Genomic DNA, 13,960 nt, shown 5'->3' with positions numbered 1-13,960 from the left:
TTTTGTTTTTTTGTTGTTTGTGTGTGTTTTTTTTTTTTGTGGGGGGGGGGGGAGGGTATTATTTTGTTTTGTTTTGTAGCCACTCTGAGCAGAAGATGTGGGAAGCTGGACCCAGAGAGCACCTGATGGTGCTTCAGAGCAATCCTACTCCCGTTGCTAGTTTTGATTCCAGAAGGTGTAAGTGACACTCCCCACCCCCCACCAAACAGGAGAGGTTTGCAGGGAGCTTCTGGAATAGTACTCCTTGCTCTTATGGGTGAACTTCTGGAGGCCACCGACTTTCTCCCACTAGAACAAACGCTAGGAAGCAAATAGCTCCAAATGCTCCCACCACTGCTATACAACCGAGAGCAGAACCAGCCTCAGGATGAAGTTAACACGGTGGCAAGCAGAGCTGAAAATGGCAAGATGTCATTTCGAACCACTGGATGAACCTACCATAAAACATGCCTTTCTCTGGACTTTAGGCTTGGGGGCCAATAACTTCACTCACCGTCAGACCCATTTTGAGACTATCTCTCTGTTTCTTGCATCAAGGAATCCTACAGAGTATCCAGGATGATGGCTGCTGTGAGAGAGGGTGTAAGCAAAGGGCACCTCTCAGACCTGAAAGGTCCTCAAAGGCATCCTGGAGGAGGCACCAGCAGGGCTGAGCCCAGCAAGGTAGAGTAAAGAAGCCTCCCAGGCAGAACCACAGTAAGTGAACGATTCCCACAGAGCCCTTGGGGAGGAGTTCAGCACACAGGAGAGTCGGTGGAGATGGGCCTGGAGAAGCTGGTTGGGATTCCCAGGGCCTCCTATGCCGGCCCAAGCAGTATGGATCTTATTTAGAGGTCTATGCTTGTAAGTAACCTGACCAGTGGGGGAGGAGGGGGGAGTTACAGTCATCCAGGCAAAAAATTATGAGGTCTTAACTTAAAGCAACACCAGAAAGACGGAGAGGGGAAGCCACAAGAGAAATTAGACATAGAATTGATATAGGATTACTGGGCGAGATGTGGAAGGTAAGGGGATAAAAGTCATCAAGACCGCATCCCAAGGCCACGGCCCTTGTCTAGGAAAAGAAACACTGGTGAGGAGGTTAACGATAAAGCCCAGGTGTGCAGTGGGGACGTCAGGAAGCATGGACATGGCGCTACAGCCCATGGCTCGCCCCACAAACGTCTACTGAGAAGCTCCTACGTGCCGGGCACCGTGAGCCGAGAGCGAGACGCGGTCTGCCTCCTCCTGGCCCCCTTCCAGTAGGGGGACAAGGCACACACAGTCGCTCTAGGGTCGAGGACGGAGCGCCAGGGGGGGCCAGGCCGAGGCCAAGACCCCGAAGCGCGCAGAGAGACGGGCGCGGCCGCGGCCGGGGGCAAACGGCCGCAGGGCGGCAAGCGGACTACCACCCGGCCGCGCCGCACGGAGGGCACGCGGGCGGCGCGGGGTCGCGGTCCGGCTCTCTCCTTGCGGGTAGCTCACCTGAGGCCGCAGAGAGTCGCGCGCCGACCTCCCAACACCCGCCGGGAGGGAGCCCATCCGCGCCTCTAGTCCCACCGACCAATGGCAGAGCGACCGATGCCGACTGACAGTACTCACGGGCCAACCGCTAGCGCCTGTGGGCGGGGACGCAGCGAGCCCGGGAGGAGACGCCCGCGCTAACGGTTGCTAGGGACGCACCGGAGTCTGTCTAAGGCGCCTCGGAGGAGCCAAAAGAGACAGGGCCTCCACCAGCACGGTCCGCGGACGCCGTTTCCTCTGGTCTCAGGAAGGGTCAGCAGCGCGGAGCTCGCCCCTCGGAGACCTCGACCTGAAGGCGGGGAGCGCAGGGCTGCTCCCTCACGGCCCACGATGCCCGCGGAGCCGGGGGCCAACGGGGGCTGCGGCGCCCTCAGTGGCCGGGTCGGCGTCCCGGGCCCCGAACGGCTCTCCCGGCACTTCGGGCGGACCCGGTAGCGGACAGGCCCCGGGCCCGAAACGAGCGCGGGCGCCCTGCGCTAAGCGTTGACTGGAAGTGGCCCCTTCACACGGGCTCAGTCCGCGCGGCGACGCCGGAACAATGTCTGCACATTGTGCAGACGCAGACGCTGAGGCCCGGAGGGGCCGGGGATGCGCTCGATTGGCCCGCACTTTGCAGCCCCACGCAGGGACCCGCCCCGCCGTGTCTGGCTACCAGCCCACGAGCCCAGAGCGGCTCCCAGACTCCTCTCCGCTCTCCTGCAGGCTCGGCTCCGTGCGTGCGGCCCCGACTATCCCTGCCCTCAACCCGCTCCTCGCCTTCAAAGCCTCCCGTGCGCTAACTACCTGTCCGCCGGGTGTTGTGGCTGGCGGCAAGGGGGCTGAGGGCGGGCTAGGCCTCGCGGAAGGACTACAACTCCCATGAGGCTCTGGGGCCGCGCAAGCGTATGTGATTCCATTGGCTGGGAAAGCTCTGAGCTGGGAACCCTCATTGGCTGAGGGGCCTGAGGCGATAGATACCGGAAAGGGGAAGAGTAGCCAACATGGCGGCGGAGCGCGGCGCGGGACAGCAACAGTCGCAGGAGATGATGGAGGGTGAGCGGCCCCGCGGGGCGGCGACCGAAGGGCCCAGCGGGTGGGGGGCGGCGACCCGTACCGGCCTTGCCCGGGAGAAACGGGGCGGCCCGCCTGCGGCCGCGGCTCGGACCCCGCCGCGCGCACCCCCTGACATCTGCCAGCCGGCAGGGCGGGGGTGGCCCTGGACCCGGGACCCCATGCTGAGGCGGTAGCGGCCGGGAAGGCGCGGGCGGCCCGGGAGGTGCCAAACCTAGGGTCGGGGCCAGCGGCGGGGCGAGCCGGGCGCGTGGGTGGGGACTGAGGGCGCGGTGGTCCTACAGCCCTGGCGTCCGCCAGCTGGTGGGAGCCTCGCACCGAGTTCCTCAGCCAGCCGCGCGAGTCCCCAGTCCCGGGGCAGCTGACGAGGACACAAGGCGCGGGGCTCCCTGGGACTCGCCCGAGTCGGGTCATTGGTGAACGTGGCGGGGGTGGAGAAGGGTCCTCCCGAAAGTGAATGGGTCGTGGGGAAGGGGTGACTAGGAGCCAAGAGCTGAGTTACAAAATCGACGGTTTCCTGTTTTCAAAGCGATCATAGTTCCAAAAAGACTAAATCAAACTCTTCCGCTTTGTTGAAAAAAAGTATATGCATGTTATGTGTGCATATAGTTACATACACACGCTTACCGCAGTCGGAGAGCCAGTCCCGTCTTCGAGTGCTCCTGTACTGTTCGATCCGCTGGCCTCATGAGCGCTCCGGAAGAGCAGCCACAGTCTCCAGTGTCAAGTGCTAGGGAAGCGGGGGCGGCGAAAGAAGAGCAGGCATGTTTGTGAGTGATGGCTGCGCAACCAAAGCCAGCTCTGAGCTGAATCGCGCAAGACAACTATAAGTCAGCCGGGTTGGAGATGGGCTGAGGTCATTTCAGGTGAAGGAAGCCACACGAAGGCAGGGGGTGTGAAGGAATGTGACCTTTGGAGGAGAGTTCAGCCAAGAGTGGCGCAGTCGCACCGAACGAGGGAGAGTGCCGGTGAGGCTGGCAGGGAAGGTCGTGGAGGGCCTTGGTGGCGGGGAGAAGCACATGAAGGGTCTTGGACTTTCAGACCATTAGGTCTTTTTACGCAGGGAAACGCCTCTTCTTATCCCCCTTCTTCCCACCCTCCCACCTATTCCCACTTCCTCTTTAGCTGTTTCTGTGTCTTGGTAAATGGCAAGTAGGAAACCCAGGCAATTCCTTCTCTCCGGCTCCCACCCATCCAATGAATCAACAAGCTCTGCTGCCCCTGCTTCCTTAATATCTCCAAATCTTTGATACCTCTCCACGCCCACTGCTGATACCTTGAGCCAGTCCATAGTCCCCGGTGCCACATAGTCACCTTATGTGCTGTCTGCTGTCCCATGCCCCTGTTTCACTTTGGCTGCCCTTCATTAGCTAAGCCCCTCCCACCCTGGGCTCCGCTGCACCAGACCATTGCCCAGTAGAACTTGCTGTCCCTTAGCCTTGACCACCTGTGCCTGGTAACAACTGATTTATTACATGTCTGCGTACGTGTCATGCACATGTTTTTGTGCCTGACAGCAACTCTGAGATGCAGGTACTATACTAGCTCCTTCTACAGGTGAGGAGACTGAGGCTTAGAAAAGAAAATCACATGCCAAAGCTGTGCCTGTGGAGACAGGATGCAAACTCAGGAAGAGTCAGTGGCATTCCAGAAATTTTTGGCGTCAAAGATCAGATTTGGATTTTAGAATAAGATCAGATTCTCTAGCAATGGAGAATAGATTAAATAGCCAGACAAGCCACCGAGAGACCAGTTAGGAGGCCAGGCAGGAGCCGAGGCCACAGGTAATGAGTAGCTGATCCAGGGCAGTTGCCAGGGCAGGGAAGAAGGCATGGGTTTGGAGGTTTTAGAGGTGGATTTCATCAGGACTTATCCAGCAGTCCTTTCCTGGGTGCTGCTTTGCTAGGCCCAGCAGGAGATACAAAGGTGAAGTAGCTGCCTTCCCCTCAAAGAGCATACCCCTTTGTAAATAAGCTGTAGTGGGAGAAAAGAGAATGCTTTCAGTGTGGTTGATGATTCCAAGTAATCCATTAGTGCTCCAGGTCTTCCACAGATTTCCAAAAGAGGTTGCAAAAAAAGTTAGGAAAAAGGGAAATTATTTGACAGTCTTGCCAAAGAATTTTTACCAGTCTGCCACATTTAATCACTGCCTGATTTGCTAATTCAAAAAATATTTATTTACCAGCCTTTCAAAACTGCGCTGGTGTCACGGTGCCCTGACATTCAGCATCAGTGACTTCGTGGGGCATTTAGCACTACTGGCTGTCTTCTCCTTTTTCTAGAGCTCCCCGCTGCCCACAGTCTGATTTGAGTTAGTCTTGATTTCTTTCAGAACGTGGGCCTGTGAACTGGGCTGGTTTTCTTGGCCAAATGGATAGTGGAGCATGGATGAAGGTATGTGGCGGGAGGGTCACATGGTCCCCTCTACGTGGACATCCAGGCCAAAAGGGAGCCAGACAGGAGGTGCTTCTCTGTGTGTTACCGCTAGGGCGTTTAATCACAAACCACCCAGGCCTTCCAGAACACCTGGTAATTCTTCACGAGTTCCTTGAGGGCAGGAATAGTATGTCACTCACCTTTGTACCCCTGTGGCCTCCCTGCTGTGCCCCATTCCCATCTGCCACAGTTCCCCCCTCCACTGGATGCCTCAGGTGGTACCCGGGACATCCATGGAAAACACTCAAATGTTTGTTGAACTGAGTTCAACAAACATTTTTGATTGAAGTCTTTTTGACTTCCAACTGGATGTCAATCTGTTATATGTTCCTCAAAGGGCCCCCTAACATGGGTGTGAGTTCTTATGGATGTGTGTGGGTTCAGTTGACAGGCGGGTGGAATCGGAAGAGTCGGGCGATGAAGAAGGGAAGAAGCAGAGCAGCGGAATGGTGGCCGAGCTCAGTGCGCACAGCCTGAAGGACGGAGAGGAGCGGGGGGAAGAGGACCCAGAAGGTACCAGGCCGAGTTAAGAACCTTAAACTCACTAAGCGGGAGTAGGATGGGGCTCTGTGGCATGCGATGGGCCCCCGGGTGGCGCCCGGGTGTTTGTCTGGCTGACTCTGGAGGCCCTCGGTGGGTGGCCAGGGGCGGTGGGAGTAGGCGCTGGGAGTAGGGCGCCCTCTGAGGTGCTCCCTGAGCCAGCTATACACTTACGGCACTTGCAGGCAGGATGAACTTTTTCCTAATTCCATTGAAGGCAAATACTAACGATATTGATACTAATGTGTCATCTGAAACAGAACCAGAAGATTGTTTTATTAACCACCTGTGCAGAAAGTGCGATTTGAAATAAACAGTTCAGCTAACGAGCATGCTCTCTTTTCCTACTGTGGACATAAACTGATTCTCTCTTAGTCATTTCTGAGTTCTGTCCACCAAACTTCTAGGCCTGAGGATCAACTTCTAAGTCGGTTTAGTGATTAACAACAACGAAATGAATTTAGAGATGAGAAAGTAAGTGCTCCGCCTGTGATGGTGGGTTTTCACCCTCCCGAACTGTGAGCTGAGCCTTTTTTGTTTGTTTTCTTTGCTTGCTTAGAAAATCAGTTTACATTCAGAGGAGTGAGAGAAACCATAGAAACAGACATAAAGATGTCCAAGATATATTATTAGGTGAAAAGAGCAAATTCTTTACAAATGGGATGTGTGTTAAAATCCTATCTTTATTTTTAGAATGATAATAATAGAATAATAGTATGTAGTTTTACTTAAGAGAGAAAACACCTCAAACTGTTGTTGGCCCGGGGGGGCCGGGGGGCAGTCTTTCTAAACAGCAGGTTTGAGAGGGTCTTGTACCTTCTGCATTTTCTAGATTTATACACAGTGTATGGGTATTTAAAGTTTTAATAGTCATGCATTACCGTTATGGTAATTAAAACAAAACGAATTTTTAAAATAACATCATGCTCTGTGCCAGTGAAGATGGTTGGTAACTATGGCAACCTAATTTTAAGGCAAAAGGAGATTACCACAAAAGTACCAGTCACATTACTTTGGAACTTCAGAGTCGATATTCTGGAAGTGATGTGGGTGGAATATGTACACGGGAGTGATGGGTGAAAGCTCTCGTTGCTGACTCAGTCACAGGAAGGCCAAGCAGTGGGAGTGTCACCTGCCCTCACATCTGAATGCCTGACATGTTGACAGAGCCCTGTCATGGGCTCTCCCCTGGCTTGTGAGCACAGGCTCACTGTGACTCGCCCAAGGGTACATGGCTACAAAGTGGAGCCCCTGGACTAGACCCCAACTTGTCTAGATCCAGTGTTCTCTCTTCCAGGCTACTAGCTGGTTAGAAGTCCTCTAGGAAGGTGCATTTTTATAGGTCCTTAGAGAAACCAGGACTTGCTCCTACCTGTACTTACTTAGATCTTAAGTTCAAGTAAAACAAATTCAAACGTGACAACTGGTACCATTCACTTATTTTCTATAAGTTGTTTTAAAACTTAAAACATACAGGATAGGTTTGGAAAGATGGCTGGTAACTTTGTTTCAAAGGTTAAGCTGCCATTTTGAGCACTGCCCTGTGCTGGATGTATTACAAACAGAACCCTTTAAGCCTTGTGACCATGTGTCCTGGACACCCTGCCTTTGTTGTCGCGCGCGTCTTTCCTTGCAGCTCCCTGAATTCAGGCCGTTGGCTGTGCTGTCTTTTGTAGGGGGATCGTTTGGGCATATCTCTTGGTTTTGCCCAGCTCCTTTTATTTAATTTTTGGTTTGGTTGACATCTTGTAAAGCTATGGCTGAACTAGAGTAAATGACACGTTTTTTTTCTTGTTTTTTTTTTTGCGGTACGCGGGCCTCTCACTGTTTTGGCCTCTCCTGTTGCGGAGCACAGGCTCCGGACGCACAGGCTCAACGGCCATGGCTCACGGGCCCAGCCGCTCCGCGGCATGTGGGATCTTCCCGGACCGGGGCACGAACCCGCGTCCCCTGCATCGGCAGGCGGACTCTCAACCACTGCGCCACCAGGGAAGCCCGACATGTTTTTTTAACTAGCCATTGTCAGTGGTTATGGAAAAGGCGGCACGGTGAATTCAGCCAGTGTGGCGCCAGGACGTCTTTGTCAGGCTGGGCCTGCATCGGGCGTGCCTCTCCTAGGCCTCCGGTCCAGCCTGCGAGCTGCCCCGTGCTGGGGGGCGCTGGGGGGCGCGGGGGGCATGAGGCTGGGGCCGTGAGCCTGCTCAGCCGCAGGCGCATATGCAGTGTTGCCGTCGGGGAGAGGCAGCTGAAGGAAGCAGGCCGAATGGTAGTGGTGACTGGCGGTCCCTGGGGGCACAGGCCAGATAGCAGTCACCGTGGAGGAGCCGCCGCCACCGAGGAGGAGCCTCTCCAAGGCAGGCGGCCCAGTTTCTTCAACAACAAATTGCAAGAACAAACGGGGACTTTATAGAAATGCCCTCTAGTACAGTGTGTGGCCTCATTCAGATCCTAATGCGTGCAGGCTGGGGAGAGCATTTAACCCTTTTAGACGATGTGCTGCAGTAGGCCCAGAGCCCAGCGCGGGAGCGGTAGCCGCCCTCCTCAGGCCCCCGGACGGGAGGCCCGCTCTCCAGGGTGGACTGGCTCCTCGTCCTGCCCGGCAAGAGGGGCATGGAAATTGCTCAGCGAGGCTCTTCAATCTTGTCTGTCGAGCTGAGCGTTTTGTTTCGCTCTTTGCAGGCAGACGTGTTTGTAGGTGCTGGGCCACTTTCCAAAGCAGTAGAAGGCACATCCTAGAACATCTGACGTGCCCACAGCGTGATCTATATTCAAATGACCTGCTTTCTTGTCACAGACAGGAAGGGAAAGACCGGGAGGCAGGCTGCCACCAGCTATGCAGCTTCGGGCATCACCAGGAGGTGGCGGTGGGCAGCTTCCTGGCCCCTGGCTGGGGTCACTTGAGGCTTGGTCACCGTTCCCCTCCCCCGGCTTTTCTGACGACAGCGTCAGACTGCGTTTCCCTTCCTGGGAAGTTGTGCGGCACAGATGGAAGTTCGGAGGCGTTTGCTGAGTTCAGGAAACTGAGGATCTTGAAGGGTGGCCATTGTCAGACAGATGTTAGCTCTGCTGCGTCATCCATGCCCTCCGGGTGTTGCCTGCTGGTTTCTCCTCTGCTTTCGAGTTGGCTCTGTGCCCCAGGCAGCCCGACCCAGCTCTCCGCGGAAGCCGGGTCTGCGTCCTCCTGGAGACGGGGGTCTCTGAATGGGCTTTTCTTCTTGTTGTTGTTTCAGAAGGACAAGAGCTGCCTGTGGATATGGAAACCATTAACCTGGACAGAAACGCAGAGGTAACGCTGCCGGCTCAGCCCAGCCTCGGGGGGCGTGGTGACAGCACTCTGGCCGTCAGGGTAGCCTTTACGAGCGTGCCAGGTTAGCGAGCGATTTCCCTGGAAGGAGTTGTCTGAGCCTGTCTCGGTTGGCTCAGAGACCCTGTGTTCTTACCGTTCTTAATACCGGTGATTGACCTGCCATTTCTGTTTAACCAAGTGAAACGCCTTTGACTCAAATTATATGGGTCAGATGATTACATTGTATGTGGTGGGGTCCTGCCATCCCCGGCCTCTGAGAAGCACCGCGCATTAATGATCTGGGAAGGGCGGAGCCAGCCGCTGTGTCTAGGTGGCCCGTGGGGCCTCCCCTGAGCCCACAGCCGGCCGTCGGTGGGGACGCGGGACTCAGAGCATGGGCTTGTGCTCTGTGCTAAGGGGGCAGAGGGGTGAGAGTAGGTTTCGCATCCCACCCGCTTGGAGGGTCAGTTTTACATCAAGCCGCTGCCCGTGGTAGCTGAACCGAGGAGCGTTTTGCAGCTCGCCTCTGAGTCCCCGCCCCCTGTCTGCGCAGACTCCGTGTAGCGCTTCTCCCATTCTCCCCTCACCCTCGCGTCCACCCGCTGCCCGGCCTCCTCGTGGCTCCGATTCCAGGAAGCATGTCTTCAGGCGCTTGCCTGCAGCTGAGCGAGGTCTCGTCTTGTTTCAGGACGTTGATTTGAATCATTACCGCATTGGAAAAATCCAAGGCTTCGAGGTGCTGAAGAAAGTGAAGGTGAGGAACTCCGTCCTTGCAGGGGAGGTGACACTCCAGAGTCTCTCCCGCCCGAAGGACATAGATAAACCCAGAACAGAGTCAGTTCTGCGCAAGTGACAGTCCTTGCAAAGGTGCCAGGCCGCACCAGGAGCTGCCGTCGGGCACCTTTCCTCCTGAGCCTGGCAGGGTTGCTAGGGCAGACGGCAGGCTGGGTGGCTCGCCCCAGGTTCAAGCGGTGGCTCGGCCATGTGGCCGCCTGCAGTGCCTCAGGTCGAAGCCCGCCTGCAGCCACACACACCCCAGCCTGTGCAGTCCTTAACTCGCTTCAGTCCAATCTGTTTTTCAGAATTGAGCCGCTGAGGGTTCCCTCTGCTGGGACACAGCACCCCCACTGCCCGCTGCCTCCCTCACTAAGTAGGTCTTCTCGGTATGGGGCTTGCCTCCAGCCTCCCTTGGGTGTCTGCCCATCCTTTCCAAGGTCAGCAGCTTTCTAGAAAACGGGAAGGAAAACCACATCCTCCCACCCGGAAGACCTGTCCTGTAACAGCGGGCACTTTCTCCTGGCCTCCCTGTTGCCTACGTCAGCTGCCCTCTTTCTGTCCCCTAGACTCTCTGCCTCCGTCAAAATTTAATTAAGTGCATTGAGAATCTAGAGGAGCTACAGAGTCTTCGAGAGCTGGATCTTTACGACAACCAAATCAAGAAGATTGAGAACCTGGAGGGACTGACAGAGCTGGAGTGAGTCGTGAGACCCAGGGAGACAACGGAGGGGCCCGTCCAGCCTCCCCAGAACCAGCCCTGGGCCCCAGCTCTCAGGCCCAGGGAGGCCACTTCTGCCCCAGGGTCCTGCCCTGCACCTGGCTCCAGGGGTGCGTTGGCTTGCCCACAGTCCCAGCCTGCAAATTAAACCTGTGGAGCCTTTTGGCTGGTCTCTTCAGGGAGGACATGGTCTCTGCCCGCAACACCATCCTGTGAGCCCAGAGGCATCGGGAACCTGTAGGCTGCCTCCCAGCTCTCCCGGGCCTTCTTGGGCAGCCACAGATTCTGCGCCCGCCCCCGGGTGAGGCACGGTCCCCCAGGTCGGGATGCTGCCTCTAAGTTAATTACATTCTGAGTTCTGTGTGACCTACGCTCGTTAAAAAATAAATGTTTTGCCTGTTCCCAGGATTCTAGATATTTCTTTTAATCTACTGAGAAACATTGAAGGAATTGATAAGTTGACACGACTGAAAAAGCTCTTCTTGGTCAACAATAAAATCAATAAAATTGAGAACATAAGCAGCTTACATCAACTGCAGATGCTGGAGCTGGGGTCCAACCGCATCCGGGTAGGTGCGAGCGTGGCAGCTGCGTGGCCTGGACGGTGTGGGTGCAGGGTGTGCGGTCGGCTGTATTTTTCATAAGAAAAAGTGCTGACTGGAGGTCAGTATTAATAAGAGTGTGTGCCCAGGTGCAGCGGTCTAGCCTTTCTTCTGCACGTAGAGTTCACTTGCTCCCCGTTCAAACCATGACATAATTCTTACCAAACCATTCCATTAGGTTCTGCCCGAGGTGAGCTGATCAGCCCCAAACACTTTGCTTTTGAATGTCCTGCAGAGTGAAAGTGTCCCAAGGCAGCAGAGGGCTGGCTTGCCGGTGCCTCGCCCCACACCAGGGCCGTAGGAAGGAGCACGCAGCCTGGTACTCGGCTGGCCTGTCCTCCCCTGCTGAGCGGCTGGGGGCAGGGATTTCGGAGCACTTCTTCCCCTCCCTCCGTGTCGCAAGTGACCCTCTGTCCAACTTTTGGAAGCTCGTAGCACACGGTCATCCCAGGTTGGCCCTCATGAGCTGGACAGGATGCAAACCAAAGAGAGTGGTTCTGGCAAAGGGCCTCTCACGATGATGGTGGTGATACGGCTGAAGATAGCAAAGCAGCACACTTAAAACTAGACAGTGGCCCAGATGTCAGCATTTTATCGAGTATTTCTCTATGGAATCTTCCAAGAGAAAGGTGGCTCGTCACAAATTGATGCAGGCCGTAGCAGTTAAGGATGCCTTCCCTCTGAATCCTCATCCTCGTAGACTGCCCCCAGCCACATCTTGCTGTGAAGGGCCAGACAAGATGCTCGGTCTGCACTCGCTTGAGGCCCCACTGTGTTCCCGTGCACATAGTCTGGTCATTTAGTGCTGAAGAAGCCAGTAGCTAACCTGTTCTGGGAGAGCGGTGAACTCAGAGGAGGCGGCAGCCTGAGGCCTGGTCAGTGGGCGTTGATTAAACCGGCTGCTACCCGAGGCGCTGTGGGAGATCCATCTCCAGCTGAATGGCGGAGCACCGGCATGGAGCAAGGAGAAGCAAGGAAGCAGGTGGCAGAAACAGGAAGAGGGGCAGAGAGTCAGGGAATGGGGGCACCTGCTCTAGGAATCCCGTAGGGCATCCCAAGGCCAGAGCTCCCAGCTTCTGTCTCTTGTGGAATGCATTTTAACAAACCCTACATAGAGTCACGTAATAATGTGGCAACTCGGAATTTTAGGACTGGAGGGACCTGAGAAGTCCCGAGAGCTCCAGGGCTCTGTGGAAACTCGAGGTCCAGGAGTGAGCCCAAGTAAGGGGGGGCCTTGATGCCTCGCTCCCACCCCCACCTTTTCTGTGTTCTCATGTTGTGCTTTCACGTGAGGTTGCATGGGAAATTTTCCAGAGTGGAGAAGCACCTGCCTGACGCCCCGGGAGGCTCTCCTTGCCCAGAGATCTTTCCCTTCCCCGGGTAGCTAAGCACTGCCCTGTCCTGATTTTCACAGGCAATTGAAAATATTGACACGTTAACCAGCCTGGAGAGTTTGTTTTTGGGGAAAAACAAGATCACTAAGCTTCAGAACCTGGACGCACTCACCAACCTGACAGTCCTCAGCATGCAGGTACTGACCGCCCTACCCCCTGCCCCTGCCACCCCAGTCCTGCAGGCCCAGGGCCCGGGCTTTGATGGGCTCTCTGTTTCACTGGCAGGGAGCGACTGAGACATTATACTTCACTGACCTTAGTCGTGCGTGACGCATGCTGGACCACAGTTTCATTCTCTAAGCATCACGCTCCTTTTCCTAGTAAAATTTCGAGCTGGTTTTTAGCCAGAGGGTCTCTTCAGAAGGTGGAGCTCGTTCCAGAACCTACAGTGCTGGGCTCCACGGTGGGAGCGGAGGGCATGCGGCCTGGCTCGGGGGTTGGGAAGCACATGGCTGCGCCTCAGCTCCTGTTCCTTTTTGTCAGAAGCAGGCAGGTGGCACCAGGCCCTTGAGGCAGGATGTGGCGGGGTGCTCTGAGGACAGGACCTCAGCGTGGCAGGTCCCCTAAAACCACAGGTGCCTTTTGGAAAGCAGACGTTCCGCAGACTTCTTTAAGAAGAGGGCGTTAGGCTTTAATTTGAGTTATAGTAGATGCTGAAAGAAATGAGAACTGATTTTATTTTAAAATATTCTGTGATTCTGACATTTTTGAATTACTAAATTAATTGAGGTAGACCTTCCCCAAGTAGATGAAAAGTGAGTGCTTTGCATACAAGCCTTTAACCCCGCGTGTGAGCTTTAGCCCAGTACAGCAGACCCAAGATTTCGGTCTTCCTTTTCTGTGTGTGTGAGTCCCATTCTTGCAGCTGTATCCGGATGCCCCGCCGTCAGGCACCCACAGTAAGCAGCCCCACTTCCCACAAGCCACGCAGCTTCACGCGTCCTTGCTGCTCTGACTCTCCCTCTTGCAGGGCAACCGGCTGACCAAGATCGAGGGCCTGCAGAGCCTGGTGAACCTACGGGAGCTCTATCTCAGCCACAACGGCATCGAGGTCATCGAGGGCCTGGACAACAACGTAAGCCCGCCGGCCGCCTGTGGGGCAGTGGGGTCCTGGGGTGCCCAACGGGCAGGCAGCACACACCAGCCTCCGGGTGGCTCTCGAGGGGACTCGCTGCCTCTGGAGGTCTGTCCTAGTGACCTTTCCATCCCTCCTCACGCTGGGAAACACAGACGCAGGCGGTATCTGCTCAGCCCTGAGCGGGTGCTGAGCTGTGTGTCGCGGGGATAGATTCACTGCATGGCCCTGTAGGCGTTGGGGAAGATTTTTGAAAATTAAACCCCAGGGACTCCCTCGGCTGTCCAGTGGTTAGGACTCTGCGCTTCCTGTGCAGGGGACGCAGGTTCAGTCCCTGCTCGGGGAACTAAGATCCCACATGCCGCGGGGCACGGCCAAAAATAAATTAAAGTTAAGAAAAAAGTAAACCCCGGCTGCTCCTAGGTGTCCCTGTCCCACGGAGGGCTAGTGGGCGCAGCAGCCACCCCCTCTTCCCGCTCCGGGCCCCACTACCCAGCCCGCGGGGCCAGCAGCGCCCCCCCGGCCCAGATCCCGCACAGTCTCGCTCCCCCCCCCCCCCCCCCCACCGCCCCTCCCCCC

At 55.8% G+C, this 13,960-nt stretch overlaps 2 protein-coding genes across 4 annotated transcripts in view; one reads left to right on the top strand and one right to left on the bottom strand.

Moving 5' to 3' along the window:
• Positions 1-4,832, bottom strand: part of PASK (PAS domain containing serine/threonine kinase) — a 42,186-nt gene extending 37,354 nt beyond the window's left edge. The window contains exon 1 of the mRNA XM_024758161.1: positions 3,181-4,832. The gene's annotated coding sequence lies outside the window, so the exon portion shown is untranslated. The remainder of the gene's footprint in view (positions 1-3,180) is intronic.
• The window catches only part of PPP1R7 (protein phosphatase 1 regulatory subunit 7), a 20,698-nt gene continuing 9,180 nt past the window's right edge, over positions 2,443-13,960 (top strand). The window contains exons 1-9 of one of the 3 annotated variants that reach the window (XM_024758070.1): positions 2,462-2,535; positions 4,886-4,947; positions 5,374-5,514; positions 8,760-8,815; positions 9,504-9,569; positions 10,159-10,289; positions 10,717-10,879; positions 12,327-12,443; positions 13,277-13,381. In XM_024758070.1, the coding sequence (XP_024613838.1) occupies positions 4,938-4,947; positions 5,374-5,514; positions 8,760-8,815; positions 9,504-9,569; positions 10,159-10,289; positions 10,717-10,879; positions 12,327-12,443; positions 13,277-13,381 (789 nt within the window). In that variant the 5' untranslated portion in view covers positions 2,462-2,535; positions 4,886-4,937. Of the gene's footprint in view, positions 2,536-4,885; positions 4,948-5,373; positions 5,515-8,759; positions 8,816-9,503; positions 9,570-10,158; positions 10,290-10,716; positions 10,880-12,326; positions 12,444-13,276; positions 13,382-13,960 lie in introns of all 3 variants that reach the window. The other 2 variants (XM_024758003.1, XM_024757950.1) reach the window with 2 other exon arrangements.

The sequence above is a fragment of the Neophocaena asiaeorientalis genome, unplaced genomic scaffold (assembly GCF_003031525.2).
Source record: "Neophocaena asiaeorientalis asiaeorientalis breed wild unplaced genomic scaffold, Neophocaena_asiaeorientalis_V1.1 scaffold185, whole genome shotgun sequence".
Classification (NCBI taxonomy): Eukaryota; Metazoa; Chordata; class Mammalia; order Artiodactyla; family Phocoenidae; genus Neophocaena; species Neophocaena asiaeorientalis.
Note: the sequence above shows the minus strand (reverse complement) of the source record. Positions and strands in the feature narration are given on the sequence as shown.